This window comes from Acanthopagrus latus, chromosome 13 (assembly GCF_904848185.1).
Source record: "Acanthopagrus latus isolate v.2019 chromosome 13, fAcaLat1.1, whole genome shotgun sequence".
NCBI lineage: Eukaryota > Metazoa > Chordata > Actinopteri > Spariformes > Sparidae > Acanthopagrus > Acanthopagrus latus.
The window spans coordinates 20,701,338-20,718,836 of NC_051051.1; the positions used below are offsets into that span (position 1 = coordinate 20,701,338).

Here is a 17,499-nt window from a genome sequence, read left to right on the forward strand (position 1 = left end):
CCCCCCCCCCGTTATCAGCTACATGACACCATTTCAAGCTCTGTGACTGTTTCTTTACAAAATGTGTCTCTGGAGTCTCTTAAATTTCTAGATCGGGACTTTATGTCCACAGTCGCTTGCATCTCTGAGATTCATCTGAACAGTGAAGCCAATGCAGAAGCGTCTGAAACCCGCATTACCTCCGATGGCCAGCAGGAGGCTGTTTGTGTGCAAGTTTATGATAAAACGACCCTACTTCCAACTTGGTTTATTACCTCAGCGAGCAGTTTTCTAATGAGTTTATGGTCTCAATCAAGTCTTCTTCAACACAGCATGAAGTTTATTGGCCCCATGTGGTCCCAATTTGATCCAAATGAGAGTAAGATAGAAGATAAGGCAGGGTATGCTTTAGGGCTATCTTGTGATTGGCAAGTCACCACCACTGCCTTCAGTCAGGTTAAAGGCATAGCAATATGTCTTCTCCTAACTTTCACTCTCATCCAAAAATGGTTAATTCTGACTCCAGAAAACCAAGATGGTGACCCTAAAGTAAGGCCCAGGAAGAACGGCAGGCTTTGAAGCCAAGTTTCATAAGATTCGGTCATGTGTTGCACTGGGAGGCAAAGACTTTTTACCATAAGTTTACAATGTGAAAGAACGTTGCTGTAAAATTGTGATTTTTTTTTTTTTTTTTAGCTTCACGCAACCCTTGCGAAATGACTCGTCACGATCATAATCTAACGCCATTTGGTCTGATGTATGCATGCATATTAGAGGTAGGTTTCCCAAGAGTTGTTTTCAGGTCAGGTCCATATTTTTGGACTTCATTTTCATGCATTTGTCTCACGTTAATTCCCACCTTTTTCCCCCTTAGTCTTTCCACAAGAGATGAAAATGAAATGAGAGAAACGGCAGACCAGCCCCGGGTCTCCCAGAGGGTTGGTGTTGAATTCACACATCCCACAATAACAATTCAAGATTGAGAAGTACAAGGCAAAGTAATAAGAACAATGGATAAAAGTGGAAAATTCATTTTTGTATGGTGCTGGTAATGTTCGCTGAGCTCTCATTACTCTCGCGGTTGAATAATAGACCCTTCCGTGTAAAAACTCATGCATATAAAAGAGCCATGTCATTTAAAAATTGAACTGCACCTGACTCTGAATCACAATAAGGGATTGTGAATTAGCTGTTGCTGGAGCAGGACGTCAGGGAATAAGATTGGCGTGAAACATCAGACTAAAGGCCAAACTGTGAAATTCATACAACAGCATACGCTTGTTTCCTTAACAAGCCGATGTGAGTTCAGAAAAAAGAGCAGCGAAAACCTCTGCAGGCAAGTCGAAGCTTTCTCTGCCTCAGACTCTAAAACAAACCTTAATGTGTCACAATGAAACAGTTTTCAAACGTTCTTGCCGACAGCTTCCTGTTGTCTCAGCTGATCAAAAGCAGACAATACAGGGATTTCCAGAGAAATTTGTGATTCAGATGCGGGAAATGTTTGAGGAAGCAAAACAGCTTTTTGTTTGGAGAGGATCGGTTTTGAGTCACAGTGGCTAGAAGCAGAGGGTGGTCTTTGAAGCTTGGACAAAACCTGCTCAATCACACAAGCAAGGAAAGAACTCAACAGGCCTTATTTTGATCGGAAGTGATCCAGTCACACAGTACCAACATGCTGTCTGTGTTGATAAGGATCTAAGGATAGAAGGCGTCATATGCAACACAGTTTGTGACGCTTTGTGTGTGTGTGTGTGTGTGTGTGTGTGTGTGTGTGTGTGTGTGTGTGTGAGTGTGTGTGTTTGGCAACATGAAGAAAACGTAACCCTTCCTGCTATTTCGAGCTCCCCATCAAACCACTGCGAACGTCCACTTAATCTTTCAAAAATCTTTACCAACATCATTTTACTCCGTGTGATTCACCCACATCGAGTTCCAGGCTCACAGCAACTGTTAACGATCCTTCTTGTACACCCACTTTATCCATCTTCCACACAAAAATGCTTTGGTTTGTAGAGAATGTCAGCCTCACCACATGCTGAGAGGGTTCAATGGCCTCCCCTTGAACCCCTTTTTCACTCAAATGTACCATTATCCTGGCATTAATGCATGTGCCTCCCTGTAACAAGAACCTATGACGATACCCGGGCTTTGTGCAAATATTCTGGAGAGGGTAAGGAATGCACAGTATCATCAAAACAGACAAATCAGAAGTGCGTGCTGTTCATTTGTGTGTTACCTCGCGTAATCTCACATAAATTACTGCACGACACTGAAGAGCATTTGAAAAGAATTTATGCAGAGATTTGGCACTAAAGGAGGCTGCTGTCTATGCAGCAAGACACAGGCAGGGAGTGTCTCCACAAAAGTCCGACGCCACAGAGTTTTTTTCATGCTTGGATTTTCAAATCATAGCAGAAAATGCGCCAATTACTAAAGGGCTCCGGGGCACCAGAGGTCAGCGTTGTTGGATTAGACAATTTCCAGATAAAAAGGTATTGAAATGCTGCAAAGTGTGTGAGCACGGTTTGTTAAAATGTCAAGATGTTATGTAGACGGATCTGAAACAGAAATTTATGTTTTGCTCTGGATGAATTGTTTTAACTTTAGTGATCTTGTGTTCTTCAGTAGATTGTTCAGGTATCTGTACTTTCCTTGAGTATTTGTTTTTCAAGTTTGAACTTTCCTCCCTACAACTGAGCACACATATCTGTACACTTTCAAAACAGGCTCCTTACTTCAGTGTAAATGCATTTGAGGGGAATTATTGATTATTCTTATTTTTGCATCATTGCACGCCGCTTTCTCAACATGACAAGACAAGACAAGATTCCGACCTATCAGTGCACATCATGCACGGCTGACATAATGAGACAAAAAAAACATATAAGATGGAATCAGATGGAGAGGAAGACTGGATCGGCGTGAAAAGATGTGCTGTTGTCTCGTCTCTGCAGAGACCCTGCTGCCCTCTGCCTGGATTTTATCATTTTCTCATTTAGTTGCTTCTCGGGACGTTTTACCATACCACAATCTGATGTCCTTGGAATGAAACTCAACCATCAACAATCTTTGTGGTGCATTTTGGAACAGCTGGCACAATTCCTACTTATTCTACCTTGAAGTTTAATAGTCTTTTAATTATATCAATATGACGTTAGCTTCAGTTGGCTTTATCCGTCAGAGGAATAGTTTTTTTTTATCTGTACCTCTACTCGAGTAAAGGATCTGTGTACTTACAACCTCTGATTAAGATTATACCGAATGCTAACTATACCTAACACGCTAACTCTGGCGTGTTATTATCATCACTGTAAGCATGTTAGCACGCTAACATTAGCATTAGTTGAAAGCACAGCTTGGTTTAAGTTCAGCCTTGACCACATCATCATATCATATCATAATTGACTCATAGCCCCCCAAAAAGTTCAATGCTGCTTTTGTATCACATTTCATATGTAAAAATGGAGAATAAAACACATTTTAAAGGAAAAACTGAAAGGAATCTTGAACTAAGCAGTAAAGTATGATCAGCTCTTAGCCTACCCTGATGGAGCAGCTGATGAGACCGTCTCTGTTGTGGACTTTGAGAACCCTTTCAAACAGCTGGTTTCGGGCCAGCTCGTCTGTCGCCATCTGACCCTCCAGCAGGTCCACCGGCTCTGACACACCACCTGTGAAATCCACCAGCGCGTCGGCAGTGTTCCCCCCATCCAAAGCCTCGTAGCAGCCATAAACCCTGCAGAAGTGAAGGAGAGTCTGTTTATATTCATAAGACTGCAACAACAAGTTACTCAGGAATTATTTTGTTAATTTATTTGTTGTTTTCGTCCCTTATCAAGCAAAATTGCAGGATATTTGCTGGTTACAGCTTCTCCACTGTGAGGACTTTCTGCTTTTCTTACTGTTATTTCAGAGTAAACTGATCTATCTTTTGATTTTGGACAAAAGAAGCCATTAAAGATGTCACTTTTGATTCACTTTTGTAAGACAAAATGATTGATCAAAAAAAATCAAGAAAACAATCTGCATATTAAAGGTCCCATATTATACTGTATTTCATCAATTTCACACAGCTGTCAGAGGTCCAACAACACTGTATTCGATATGCATTGCCACAAACCCTTTCGTGGTCCTGAATTTCAGCTGTCTAAAAGTCACTCAAGTGAGCTCTACTGAGAGCAGGCTGTTTCTGTGCCTGCACCTTTAAATGCTAATGAGCTCCAGCTGTCAACACCTACTTGGAGAGCCTTGCCTGCTACACCCCACTCTCAGGGAGAGGGTGCCTCTTATGCTAGTGGTGGCATGCGTTAATATTATGGTAGATGTATATATATATATATATATATGTATTGCTATGGCTCGTGGAGATGCTGTCGTTCAACCATACCAGTTTGACCCAGAATCAGACCCAGAAGGAGAGGCTCCTGAAGAAATACAGACTCTGTGGCTGCAGCAGGACATTTCAGAATGGTTAGTGTGTCTGTATAATGTCAGTTTGTTTGTGTTGTTACAGTTACTACCATGCAGCTAATGGCTAACAGCTAGCAAAAGTGTGTGTTTGTCTCTAGTCTCCAAACTCTCGGACACTGTTCGCATCGTCTCTGTCTCCAGTCTGCACATGTTTCCAGACTTTTTACTGTGACAACCAAACTCCATCGTAATATTATTAACATCAAACTTGCTTCAAACGCCATTGCATAGCGGACCGAATCAGAGCTAACTAGTTAGCCAGTTTCCAGTTGACTTCAACATACTCATAGGCAACTGTAAATACTAATCAAATCACGGGGACACTTCCTGGTGGCTCGGGTGCAGTTGCTGGGTCCGGTATGGTTGGGACTGATCCTTTTACGAGGGTCAGTGTCGAGGCAAAGCCAGCTTTGTACTGACCCTCATTACTGAAGCAGTCCGATGTGAAGCGGTTAGCACACACACACAAACTTACACGAACTGTAGCCGCTACTTTGTCTTTAAAAATGAAATGCAACCACTGTCTTTTTTTGTTGTTCTGTAGCTGGGACAGAATATAGGCACTTATGTTGATTTATACCACTGGTATGAAAATCATTTTATTTCATCTCCTTAATTTAAACATTTAATTATCCTGCATTTTCTTTTCTTTTAACTCAAATTAAACATAAAAATAAATAATATGTGATATGAACTAATTGTGGCACGCATGTACAGTTTTCTTAATGGGCTTGTGAAATGACTGAGAATATTTACTCATCATCTTGGAAATAAATTAAAAAATATTTCCACGTACCCCCTGTAATGTGTTCGCGTACCACTAGGGGTACGCATACCCCTGGTTGGGAACCACAGATTTATACAACCAACAACAGAGCAATTTGCGTGTCTAGCTCTGAGCAACGTCATTGCGAAACACTGCTATCTTACCGCTGGACACACCAAACTTCACCTCGGGGATGGACATCTCCCTCTCGGATATCTCCTATCATTGCACAGAGGAGGTTGGCCTATGTAAATGACTCCTTTCATTACGTAACGAAAGGAGCTGAATCCGAACAGCCTGTAGGAGCGCTGTTTTACCAGTGGGTGGGCTGCAGAGACCATGCAGGACTCGTTTGCTTTCCTAATTCTAGGAGTTGGCAGGCTCAGGGAGGACCAGCTTATATATGTAGAGGCCAGAGAAAACGTGTTTTTTCATAATATGGGACCTTTAATCGAAAATCATTGTCATGTCATCTTTTGTCTCAATACTGATAAAGATAGTCTATTCAGTGCACGTTGACTTTGTCTAAGCTTGAGACTGCTGGACATGAATGGTGTTTTTCAAAGTTTCCACTTATGTAGGCAGAAGTTTAAGTCATTAAAATTCAATACTCAAGTTTTTGGGTGTCTGTAACCCCTTCTTTCAAACTGGATCTGTATATCTGTTGGCTCTGGTACTAACTTGGCGTAGGCCTTCTCCACCAGGGCGCTCCAGAACTCGTTGCTGTCGTTGGAGTGGCAGTAGACCAGCTGGTTGTCCACAGTCGGTAGCCGGTCGTCAATCACCACATCCACCCACTCACCGAAGCGCCAGAAGCGAAAGTGGAAAATCCCCCCGTACGAGTCTGGCTTCTCCGTGTCCCACTCCTGCTCCTTCCAGTCGGGAATGACCTGGAGGAGGAAGAGGAGGATGGAGGAGGATGAGGAGCAGGTAAGCCAAACAAACAGCCAGTGGTCCATGGAGCATAAAAAAATGTCAAGGTGGAGTAGTAGTGAGCCGGCGCCCCCTCATGCCTGCCGATGCATTTAGGATTGGGGGACAAATTTATCACCTTGGCTCTCTCAGTCGTAAATCCAGCTGTAATAGGACATGGGTGAGAGCTAATAACTGTTTGACTGCGCAGTGTGTGTGTGTGTGTGTGTTTCAGCTGCCCGCATTTTCTATGGTCCAGTGAAACCCCTATCGTCCGGCCTCCATTTTGTGAACTGTGGTTATCATTTTGACAAGAGGTGAAAAACAAAACATTCAACATAGTCACATAAAATCTGACGAAGATCACACAGCTGTCTGTAAACGGACCTGCTGCTGAAAAATAAAAATAAACCTGACAGAGTGTAAGTTTACTAAAGACATGTAATAGAGGGCTGAGAAATAATAACACTCATTTACCTATAAAATTACTCACCAAGATTACCTTTAAATTGCTGAACCGACTGCATGTATTTACTTTATATTCCTCTCCTGTCCTTTCCTCATGGAGCTGAAAATGTGTATGAAGTTTATTTTATCTCAAGAGAGAATCATTTGCTAGCTGTGCTAGCTTAAAGGGACAGTTCACCCCGATTTGCAGACATCAGCCGTGGAGTTTTTTTATCTTCTCTCAAACTGAATGGATCAAGATGACACTCAAAGCACACAGACACACACACAAAAAACATTAACATCACTGTGTCCTTCCCTCAAATCATGACCCGGTTACTCAAGATAATCCACAGACCTTGTTGTGAGCAGTGTCATGATTTTATCCACTTACGGACGGGATGCTTGTGCTCGTGACTGTGAAGGATGTGAACATGAACCCTTCACGCATGGTGTCAACTTCAGTGGACATACACTGTACTTGAGAGCCATTTTTATCAATTAAAGTTGGGGCACCGTGTCTCACTCACCAGATGGTGGACCCCCAAAGCCTTGTCCACAATTCAAGTTGGTTATTTTTGTCATTTTTTGGAGATACGGCATCATAAATTCAATGTGGTGGAGGGTAGAGGAAATGCAACAAGTTCCTCTGGAATGGACTGTTAAATGATCTTATTCTAAGAAAATCTGACAAGAAGTACAATTTTTTTTTACAACTAATCAAGAAAATGATGTTGATTTACAGAATATACTTTGTGGTGCAAAACATCAGTGTATTTTCAGTCACAGAAAAATCTCATTCGGTTCAGCTGAAAGACACTGTGTGGTTTTCTTTTTTTTTGGGGGGGGGGGGCTGTTTGAGACTTTATTTAGTTTTTCAATCAACATGAATATTAACACAAATGTACAAGTATGAAGAAATAAAATAAATAAATAAGTAACAGAGACAAAAGCCATATATACCAGATATCGTCATATTTATGGTTGGTCACGACCCAGTCACTTCGGTTCTGCTAACAGTAGCATTTCATTTGGTTTCTCCGGTGTCTGTCCAGCTGGTGAATGTAGGTTGAACCTTTACTCTCCTTTTAGCTCTGTTTTAACCTCCACTATGTCCAGAGAAACAGCGTCTGCGTCCAGTTGCTAAACGCCTGTCCATCTGTCTTTCGGTGCTGAACAGGTCGTGTACGGCCGGTTTAATTTCCTGCATCATGTCATGTTGTGATTTCTCTTTAAAATTTATGAAGTGTCGCTCTCCCACTGTGACTCAGTGTCGTAACAGAGCACCCAACCTAGAGGCGACCTGCGAAAAAGGGCGCCTGTGAAACCTTCTCCGGCGTGAATGTGGCATGCGGTAAAAACTGCAAATGATGCAGTGAGCGACACCGCATGTGATTCCACTGACAGTGTTCCAGCGGGTGTCCTTGGAGATGTCAAGGTGCGCTAACTGAACAGCAGTTCCTGTCAACCCTCTCTACAGGAGGTGACACTCTGCTGATGGAGAGAATCTGGCCTCTCCAGAGGACCGGCTCTGTGAGGCAGCAACAGCTCCTTTTAAAGGAGGAGGAGGGGGAGGGAAAAAAAACAAAAAAGAAAACAAAGCACTGCACCACAGAAACCTCGGAGTCATTTTGTAATCCTTCGGGAGGCAATCTCCCCTGCACTCCACCCTGCTACTGCTTACTCTCTGACTCCGCACTGAGGATAGAGAGCGAACGAGGGCTCTATCTATCAGCTTTCATCTGTGCCAAGTGTCGCTATGCAGCAACTGAACTCTGGTAGCTGATCGACCTGACGACTGACCAGAAACACAAGCAGAAGGCTTCCCTTAATAAGGGGAATAAAGGGGATTTCCCCTTCTCCTGATGGAGCATAAATCTGACACCAAAGTGGGAAACTTCCTCTTACAAAACAGTTTTGATGTTCACATTTTCATATCCTTCAGCCAAGCCTCTAGCTGGTTAGTGAGTTAGTCCTTTCAGAAACTGTTACATTTTCAACCACAACAATTACAGTAAAACATAAATGCTGTTCACATTTGGTCTTACAATGTGTCTTGAATGATCCAATCACGAGAGGACAGCTTGAAGCCTGTCAGTTCACACCTCACATTAACATCTCACATCAGCTCAAGTGACCGCTTGTGATGGAAAAGACGGATACATTTTTAACAGGAAGAAAGAGATATCTTCATGGGCGAAGTCTGCTGAATTAACAAGTAGGTCCAAACAGTTAAGAATGGGTTGTAGACGGCGTTACATTTTTTAAATAAAGTTTTTTCTAATGAAACCAGTCTCAAAATGGAGCGTTTTTGTAAGGGAGGCTGGAGACTTTCTCCACAGACAACAAAGAAGTTGTCTTTATAAGTTACCATTTCCTGTATTTGTGAAAATTTGACATGTGTTGTCTTCTGTCACAAATTTACAATAGGTTATGATATAAACATACTGACACTTTTTATGAAGATAGAAACAATAACAAATGTTTTGTATTCAACACCAAATTTACAAGAATAAACCTGCACATTTGCCCTGATACAACTCATATTCATCACAGAGATGGCGGTATACATTCTTGGTCCTTTACCTGCCGCTCACGGCTCAAAAAGCAGTGTCACGCTGTGTTGTTTTTGACCTGAAGTCCCGCTAGATATAATATTCTTACGGACATTGTTGTTGACGATGAAAACCACAAATCAATGGAGAAGAACAATAAAATTTTAAAAATACAATAAAACAGAACTGGTGTTTCTTCATCCACTCCAAACTGTCGAAGCTTCCAAATGAAATACAATAATAGTAAACGTTTCCTATAGATCACACCAGTGTTTGTTTATCCCATTACAGTTTTTCAGTTATTGTACCTTGATATTCATTCATTCATTACTCCAAAACACTGTCCTCACTTTGAAATTAAAGACAATTTCTTTGTTGGTATAGGATTATGATTATCCAGCAGGTCATGTCAGGTATTAGAGTCGTGGATCTGTAACCAAGCAGAAACATGAGCCAAACAAATGTGTGACAAACAGAACTGAGCACAGATCCCTGAGGGCGAACCCTGTGCTGTGGTTGCAAATGTCATTAGATCTTGTTGCTTAGCACCTCTGCTCTTCTGTACTTCTGTGTCGGACCCACCCTCTGCTATCGATGCTGCACAGACATGTACGCATGCATAATGCAAAAGCCTGCAGGCGAGCACACAGCGTAAGAGCAGGAAGGGGACACGGAGAAAGTGAAGAGGCTTCGTTTCGACAGAGCTGTCAATCTAATCCAGCCAACAGTCGCTATCGACCTGTCAGCCCGCTGCGTCGAGCCGTCCAAACATGTCTACAGAGTTGGAGCTCCCCTTCCGGCCAGACAACCAGCTGACGGAGGTGATGCGCCTGCGGGTTCAGTCTCTGCAGCAGCGAGGCCAGAAGAGGCAGGACGGCGAACGCCTGCTGCTGCCCAACGAGGCCGTGTACCGGCTGGACTTCCCCAAACAGTCCCTCAGGTTCTCCCACTGGAAGGTGCAGCTGGCCCAGACGGGACGCCTCACCATCACAGCCACCTCGCAGCTCTGGACGCCTGACCTCACCAACCTGATGACACGCCAGCTGCTGGAGCCCGCGGGGGCTTTCTGGAGGTCGCCTCACGATGCCGGTGATTCGACCGTCCAGTGCTACGAGGCCGACGCACATGAGTTCGGCGAGAGGATCGCTGAACAGGCGAAGGTGAGGAAGGTGATGTACTTCCTGTTTGCCTTTGCAGACGGCTGCAGCCCTGAGACTGTGGACAGCTCCATCACCTTCACAACGGATAGTTGAGACTTAACATCTAAAATACTGGAGACATCCTGTCATGAAACTCTTCTTTTGTGCTTGTTTTGTGTTTAGTTGAAGAAGAAAAGTTCATTTTAGGTTAAACTTGCTTTTTTTCGTGTGTGGATTACTTCCTCTAATCAGCTGACAATCTTTAAGGACAAGACTTTGTTCTCCATCCTCCTCTTGGACTCATTTACAAAGAAACTTGCTTCTGTTGTTGAACTTCCAGATCACTAAAAGCGCTTGTTTGTATCTCTGTACCTTTGATGTTGAGCTTAAAAACAGCAAAGTTCAAATAAATCCGATAACTCCAAAAGCTGTATCTGTATTTTCTTAATTAATGCCTGAACACGCTTCGTGTGTTGAGCCAACCTCTCCTCCTGTTTGACAAACAGCCCGCCCTGGCGGGTTTACCAGAGACGAGTCCCACATGAGATAATGGATAGAGACAGCGTGCATTTGTGTGTACGGGTCTGAGTATTCCCCAGTGGACGGGGGAACAGGTTCCTGCTGCCTCATCCGTCTTGCATGGCGACCCTGACAAACAAGAAAGAGAGGGGAGGCATGTGGATTTCATCTCTCAGCCTCCTCCTCCTCCTCTTCCTCTTCCTCCTCCTCCTCCTCCTGCAGGCTTTACACCGCGAACACAGTAACTGTGACTGTGAACGAGGAGACGCGTGTCAAATGAGGTGTGAGAGAAAAGAAAATAACGGAGATGTCAGGAGGTATTAGACTCATCTCTTTCTTTGACACAAAGCGTGTAACTAACTCGTCACCTGAACCGTCTATTTTCCACAAACCTGCGTTTATTTCTCTCTGGGTAAGAAGTCTGCTCATTCTCTGGAGTCTCAATTAAATCGATCTCGCCTTGAGCCTTGAATGCATAAATATAAATTATTATTGAGTGTCCTCATTGGTATGTGTCCTTTTGCTCACTGTTGCCTCTTCTCCTTTGACTAAGAGTTAAACAAATGGACTGTGTTTGGGTGAAATGCTCATCTTATTACGAAGCGATGAGGAACAAAGACACCACGATGGAACATGGGTAAGAGCTACAGCTGAATGAAAGGCACTTTAGAGTCTGGCGAGTTTTGCAGGTAATTAACATGTACAAAAGCAATACGAAATAACAGCGTTTTGTCTCTGCACTCGGGCTTTCACTGGGGATTAGCGTCTGCTCCAGGGAGACTTGGACCATTCCGCGTTTTGCTTTCACAGGAGGCGAATCCGGTGGCCAACAGAAGACAGCGAACAGACGAACATCTCTGCACAAAGGCTGCTTTCCACTAATTGTTCCGATCTAACAGACGGACTTCAGATAGAGGTCGAACTTGACCGGCTCTTGACACTCTGATCAGAAACTGTGGTCCAATTTCAAACCACAAACCAACAACATGCAGCAAATGAAACTACGGACACCGAGGTTCAGTTCCAGCCTGCAGGCGCCATTAGGAATTCTCCCTCGCTTTTGATTTAGAATGACATTTATTCTAATCAAACCCGCAAAATCAGAGAAAAACATTTGGTTCTTTGCAACGGCTGAATATCCAAAAATCTTATCTGCTGATTTTCACCTATTTTCAGTCATTGTCATATGAGGAGAAGATGTATATAGGACCGCAGGATGATAATTACCACCTGGTGTTTTAAGCGAATCGCCTGCTAACCCCAGTATATAAAGGACATGACACGGATGTTCCTCCGTGCTCTAAAGAAGACCACCAGGCCAAAACAGTGGCATGTTGCTTTACGCAGCTAGAATAAATTAGTGATATTGAGATTTGTCAACTCTGTCCTGAACCTGAAGGAGTGTGTGCATACGCTACCTCCACCCCTTTAGATATTCAGCAACTGCAACATACGACTTTGTTTTAGCACCACTTTATCACATCCTCTCAGAGATTAATTCATTCATTATTTCACATTTCTGGCAAAAGTTTGACATTTTGGGAAATTTGCTTTCTGATTGAGGGTGAGAGAGAGGATCAATACTCTCCTGTAGTGTGGTAAAAATAATACTCAGCAGTCATACTAAGTCAAAGCAAAGACACTGTTAAAATGTTACTTTGGTAAACTAAACCTTTAAGATTAGCTCTCGTGTATAGTTCTTAAAGTATCTGACATCAAATCTATTTACAGATGACGAAAAAGAAGGTATATTGGAGACAAACGCAGACTGTTCACATGTTGTGCAATGTTGCCAATGTTAAAACTTTTAAAAAAAGAATATGGTGCAGAAAACAATGCTTGGGTAGTTTCTAATCATCTAATTTGCAGTGAAGTTCCATACATGTAGTGAGGTAAAAAATACAATATTTGTCTCCCAGATGTTGTGGAGTGGAAGTATAAAGTCAAAATACTCAAGTCCAAATCCCTCAAAATTGGACTTCAGTACATTACTTGAGTAAATGTACTTAGTTTCATTCCATCTCTGCTGTTGTTCTAGTGCTAGTATTTGAGAATTTGTTCAGAATGAGACACAACAACAACATCCATTGATTTCTCCTCGGGCAGCTTTTCACCACAAATCCTCAATCCTCGATGTAAACATCAAAAAGACTGTAAGTGAAATATCCGTGTCTGAATCGATATCGAACCCAATCAGATCTTGAACTTGTGAATCCGAATCAAATCGACTTGGGGATTCAGTGGCTCTGCTGCTGCCTGTAACACTGAAATTTAACAGCGGATATGAAAATGGGTATTGATCTTCTCATCTAACACTCCACTAGAAAGCGAATGAGTATAATTCCCAAAATGTCAAACTACTCCACTTTACAGAAGGCTGAGCCAACAGCACTCTGATTCACCAGAGTGCACCTGACATTTGATATCAAAATGTCCCATTCCAAACCCAAAAGAGGAATTGACCCGGAGGACAGACAGTTCGCCGAGTTAAATGCAACAGCTTCCTGTCTGGTCTCGTCTACAGTCTCAGGGGGCATGAAAGCTATTTCCCAAAATGTTTAATATTTCTGTAACCTGAGCCGGATGTCCATCACCCACACCTCAGATCACATGGATACACTATGAGTGATTCTAACTGTCATATCACCCACTTTCATCAACAAAGAGTGCTTCCTGTATCAGAGAGCCGGAATGAAATAATCAACCACAAAATGTCGAGAGAATGAAATTAAAAGTAAACTAACGTGTAAACACGCAGCTCATTCCATATGGAGTGATTTGATATGGTGTGATACCAGAGTTTCTACAGGTATCAGACACTTACAATTCATTTATACGTTTTTCTAATAATTTCTTTAATTTCTCAATATACTGAGAAACATGCACCGGCAGTCTAGACAATACTAAATGATCAACGAGAGGAGAAAAGGACCTTTTAATTTATACTCAAAGAAATCTCAGTCATTGACTTAACGTGTTGGAACGTACAAGATTATTATGTAATTAGTTATTAAGTTTAAGATAAAGAATTTATGGTTATTAAGAATTCAGAAATGCACATTTAAGACTATTAACTGACTTTTACGGTGTGCACAACAGACACCAGGCGTGTGATTAAGTGTTTAAACAGAGCTCGAGGAGCAGAGAGCAAACAGAGGGAGGACAGTGTGTGAGCAGGCCTGTATGTACACACCCTGTGTGAGCAGACTGTCACAATCCAGCGTCTCGCTACAACAGGCCGAGGCATCTTGTTTCAAATCCCATTAAACCTCCGTAATCACTTTGTTTCCTCTGTCAAGATGGATGCCAAAAAACATTTCAGAATAATCCTGACACCCGAAACTCCAGAGCACAGTGCAGTTTAAATATTGTTGTACCGAAGTGGATCTGTGGTGCCAATCCTAACGCAGGACTTTAAATATGTACTCTGATCAGTGTGTAAGGAGCTCGCAAGACGCGAGAAATCGTGGTTCCCTGTTTATTTTGAAGGTTTCTCTGTCATGTGTCTTTAGAGTGACTCTTTTCCTGCCTGGCTTCATTTGTTAATGAGTCCTTAACTAATGAACTAAGGACACACGGGTGGCGCAGGAAGGAAAAAGGCTGATGGTAATTATAAAACACAACAAGACCCATGACAGAGAAAGGGGTCAAAATCTTTTTTCATTGATTTTGGTCCCTGTGGACACAAGCAGTACAAGCACCACCACTTCCTGTCATAAAGATCTTGATCTGGCATGTGCCTTTGATTTGGAAGAACGTCACGGAAATTTGCACCGTATTTTTTCTTACTATTTTTCTATTTTAAACGCGGCTATTTGAAGGATGCATAGCAAAGAGGTTATATATCTACTTGAGGCTATGTTAGTCTACATGTAGTCTCCAGCTAACATAGTTGCTTGCTTGGTAAAAGTAATTCTATTGAGGATGCTAAAGGTAACTGTGATGTGATTATCTAACAGGGAGACCGACACGGTGGTGAGCATCAAAGTCTAGCTCCAGCTAGTTTTTTCCTCCTGTTAAACAGTCGATGTTCTCTCTAAAACAGAGAATGGGGACGTGGTTAATACTCATACGTAACCCATTACTGTCACAACCAGACTGCCGTTCTAACAAGATCAACATCACTAGCATGGATGGCGAAAGCTGTCACTCGAACAGAAGTTCCTCTTGTTTGCATTTACTGCCACCTGACGACCTCAACGCTGAACTTACCGTCTCCCCCGGTCGCTGACACCCGTCTGCTCTGAGCGCAGCCACTGCAGCTCTCTCACCTCGCTCTACCACTCACGCACTACACATTACACATTACACACTACACACACATACACACACACTGCCCCGTTTCTTCAGAAGGGGCTGATCTCATAAGCCGAGCATGGAGGATGACGTATGACTCCCAGATTCCACTACAGTCATACGTTATTATTCCATATCCGAACCAGCTTAAAATGCACAAAATGTGCAAGAAGAAGATTTTTACAAACTATGTAGTTTTTCAACATAGCAAGGAAAAGACAGATCTACAGAAATGTTAAAATGCACTGGAGGGGGACCTTAAGAACAGCTAATTTGACAAAGACAAAGCTAAAAAACTATTTTCTTGCTGGTGATCTCAGCTGCTAATCCGAGTCATAAAGAGGCATCAGTGTTGAATCGAGGCCAGTGAATATGTTTGAAGATGAAACCAGCATATAAATTATCCAGCGTTTATTTAGTGAGGTGCCTGCTTGAAATGGTTTTAAATCCGTCTTTACATTTGTGCTTCCATTCATTCAGTCTCTATGCATTCATTCATCTATAGTTGGCCTCTCTCCTCTGAGCCCTTGCTAGCATTGAAAGCTTCCTCTGCCGGTTAGCAATGTGAAATGAAAAAAAAAAAGCTGCTAATAAAAACACATTCACTACCCACAGAAGCCAGGACATCCATCTCGCCTTAGTGCTTCCAGCCGGTCCTGGGAGACTCTCCTTTAGCCTCCACCAATCAGGCTTCGACTGACTGATGGAGTCTGCTGAGACCGGGGAGGCGTTGTGGTGCTGTAATGAGTCCTCTGGTGTTTACTTCTTATCGTAATGGTTCCTAATGGACGCTAAACACTAAATGTGGAATAATTACAATTGACTACATTGAAAAAGCATTTTGTGAGGGAAACAATGTCTTCCAGTCATCCCCCTATTAGAAGTGGTCCTGTTTGTTAAAGTGTTTACTCTTTATAAAAACTTGCTCAAAAAGTGTGTTTCATCAACGGCTGGCTGACGGGTTGACGTGGTGAATCATTTATACTGTGAGCAAAATCATCATTAGTCGCCTACTATCAAAATTCTCTGATTCTAGCTTCTCAAATGTGACTATTCCCTGGTTTCTTTCCTCCTCAATGACAGGAAACTGAATATCTTTGGGTTGTGGAAAAAAAACGAGGCATCTGAAGACAGATCAACACAGAAACACAGATCAACATTACTGACAATTTATGAAATTTTTGTAGACCTAATGACTAATCGATTAATCAGGAAAATGATCAACAAATCAACTGAGAACAGAAGTAATCATTACTTGCTGCCCTATCATGGGATGTTTCTTCTTCAAACAACCACAGGCTGACACGACAAAGGCAAAAAGCAAAGTGCAACATAGGGCAGGTTTGCATTAAACATACTTTCAATTTGTGTTCTGTGCATCAGAGGCACATCATTTTTTTTGTTATATGTGAAAACTACACCAAATTACTGTCTGTGTCCTAGCTTAGCATGACTGTCCAAAGTTTAAAAATTAAGATTATTAAGTTGTATCAAGTTGATTAAATAAATTATTTGAGACAGAAAAGTAAAAATGAAAAAGTGTTATATTTGCTACAACAATCTCTTCCTGATACACAACAGTTTATATGCACATCCACCCAGGTCTTCCTCTGTGTAGAGTGTCTGTGTAGAGTATACAGAGGTTTTGCTGAGGCATCATGTTACCATATCTAGGCAACCTCACCGTGACTCTGGAAAGTATTGTCATTTTTCCCTTTGTCTTTGTGTGCAAAACAAGAAAAAGAAAACAAGATACACAGGTTAATGTGGAGGCAAAGAAGTGTTTTCAGCAGGTTTGTGGAACATTAGTGCATGCATTTGGCACAGAATTTGGGAAGATTTTACATTTTCCAACAAACCTATGCAATACCACATCACTTTGGACCGTATCTGTGTACAAAACATTGGCAAAACTGGAGCAGATCTATTTGGCTTTGTTGGTGCCCAATATCCCCAAAAAGGTGCACGTTTTGTGCGGTTACCACATGTCTGGTCTTAATGAATAAAATAAAAATCAACAAAACACATGAACTTATATATTACATAGACGCGCTTACCTTTTGCCATAGAGACTCTCTGGAGGCCAGGCTGGAGCAGGCAGCTACGAACCAGCAGTTACCCAGCTGTCCCTGATGTAAATCGTGTGCGCTGATGCCATCGACAAACAGGTGAGGGTCTTCACACAGCTCCTACACAACCAAACACACACACAAGAGTTTAGGTTTTACTCTCATGCAACATTTGCTACATTTAGTGGTTTTTTTTTTACTTTCATTTTTTAGATCAATATTGGGGTTTTTTTTGCTTTTTTCTTTTAAATTTCAACCACAGCTCATAAAATATGTCTACAACACACTGCATGTATTCCAGTTGTACATATCATAAACCATTAAAACCAGTTAAAAAAAAAATGACA

At 42.1% G+C, this 17,499-nt stretch overlaps 2 protein-coding genes across 2 annotated transcripts in view; one reads left to right on the forward strand and one right to left on the reverse strand.

Annotated features, from left to right (window-relative positions):
• Window positions 1-17,499, reverse strand: part of capn5b (calpain 5b) — a 66,376-nt gene that overhangs the window by 12,133 nt on the left and 36,744 nt on the right. The window contains exons 4-6 of the mRNA XM_037119168.1: window positions 17,141-17,272; window positions 5,897-6,105; window positions 3,523-3,715 (exon numbers count right to left, since the gene is read on the reverse strand). Of these exons, the coding sequence (XP_036975063.1) occupies window positions 3,523-3,715; window positions 5,897-6,105; window positions 17,141-17,272 (534 nt within the window). The remainder of the gene's footprint in view (window positions 1-3,522; window positions 3,716-5,896; window positions 6,106-17,140; window positions 17,273-17,499) is intronic.
• On the forward strand, window positions 9,532-10,650 carry ompb (olfactory marker protein b). Its single transcript, XM_037119170.1, has one exon. It carries the CDS (start codon window positions 9,900-9,902, stop codon window positions 10,380-10,382), a length of 483 nt encoding a protein of 160 aa, XP_036975065.1. The 5' UTR covers window positions 9,532-9,899; the 3' UTR covers window positions 10,383-10,650.

Bases quoted from the DNA above. Each gene is read 5' to 3' on its own strand.
- ompb (XM_037119170.1), top strand. From the start codon at position 9,900: ATGTCTACAGAGTTGGAGCTCCCCTTCCGGCCAGACAACCAGCTGACG.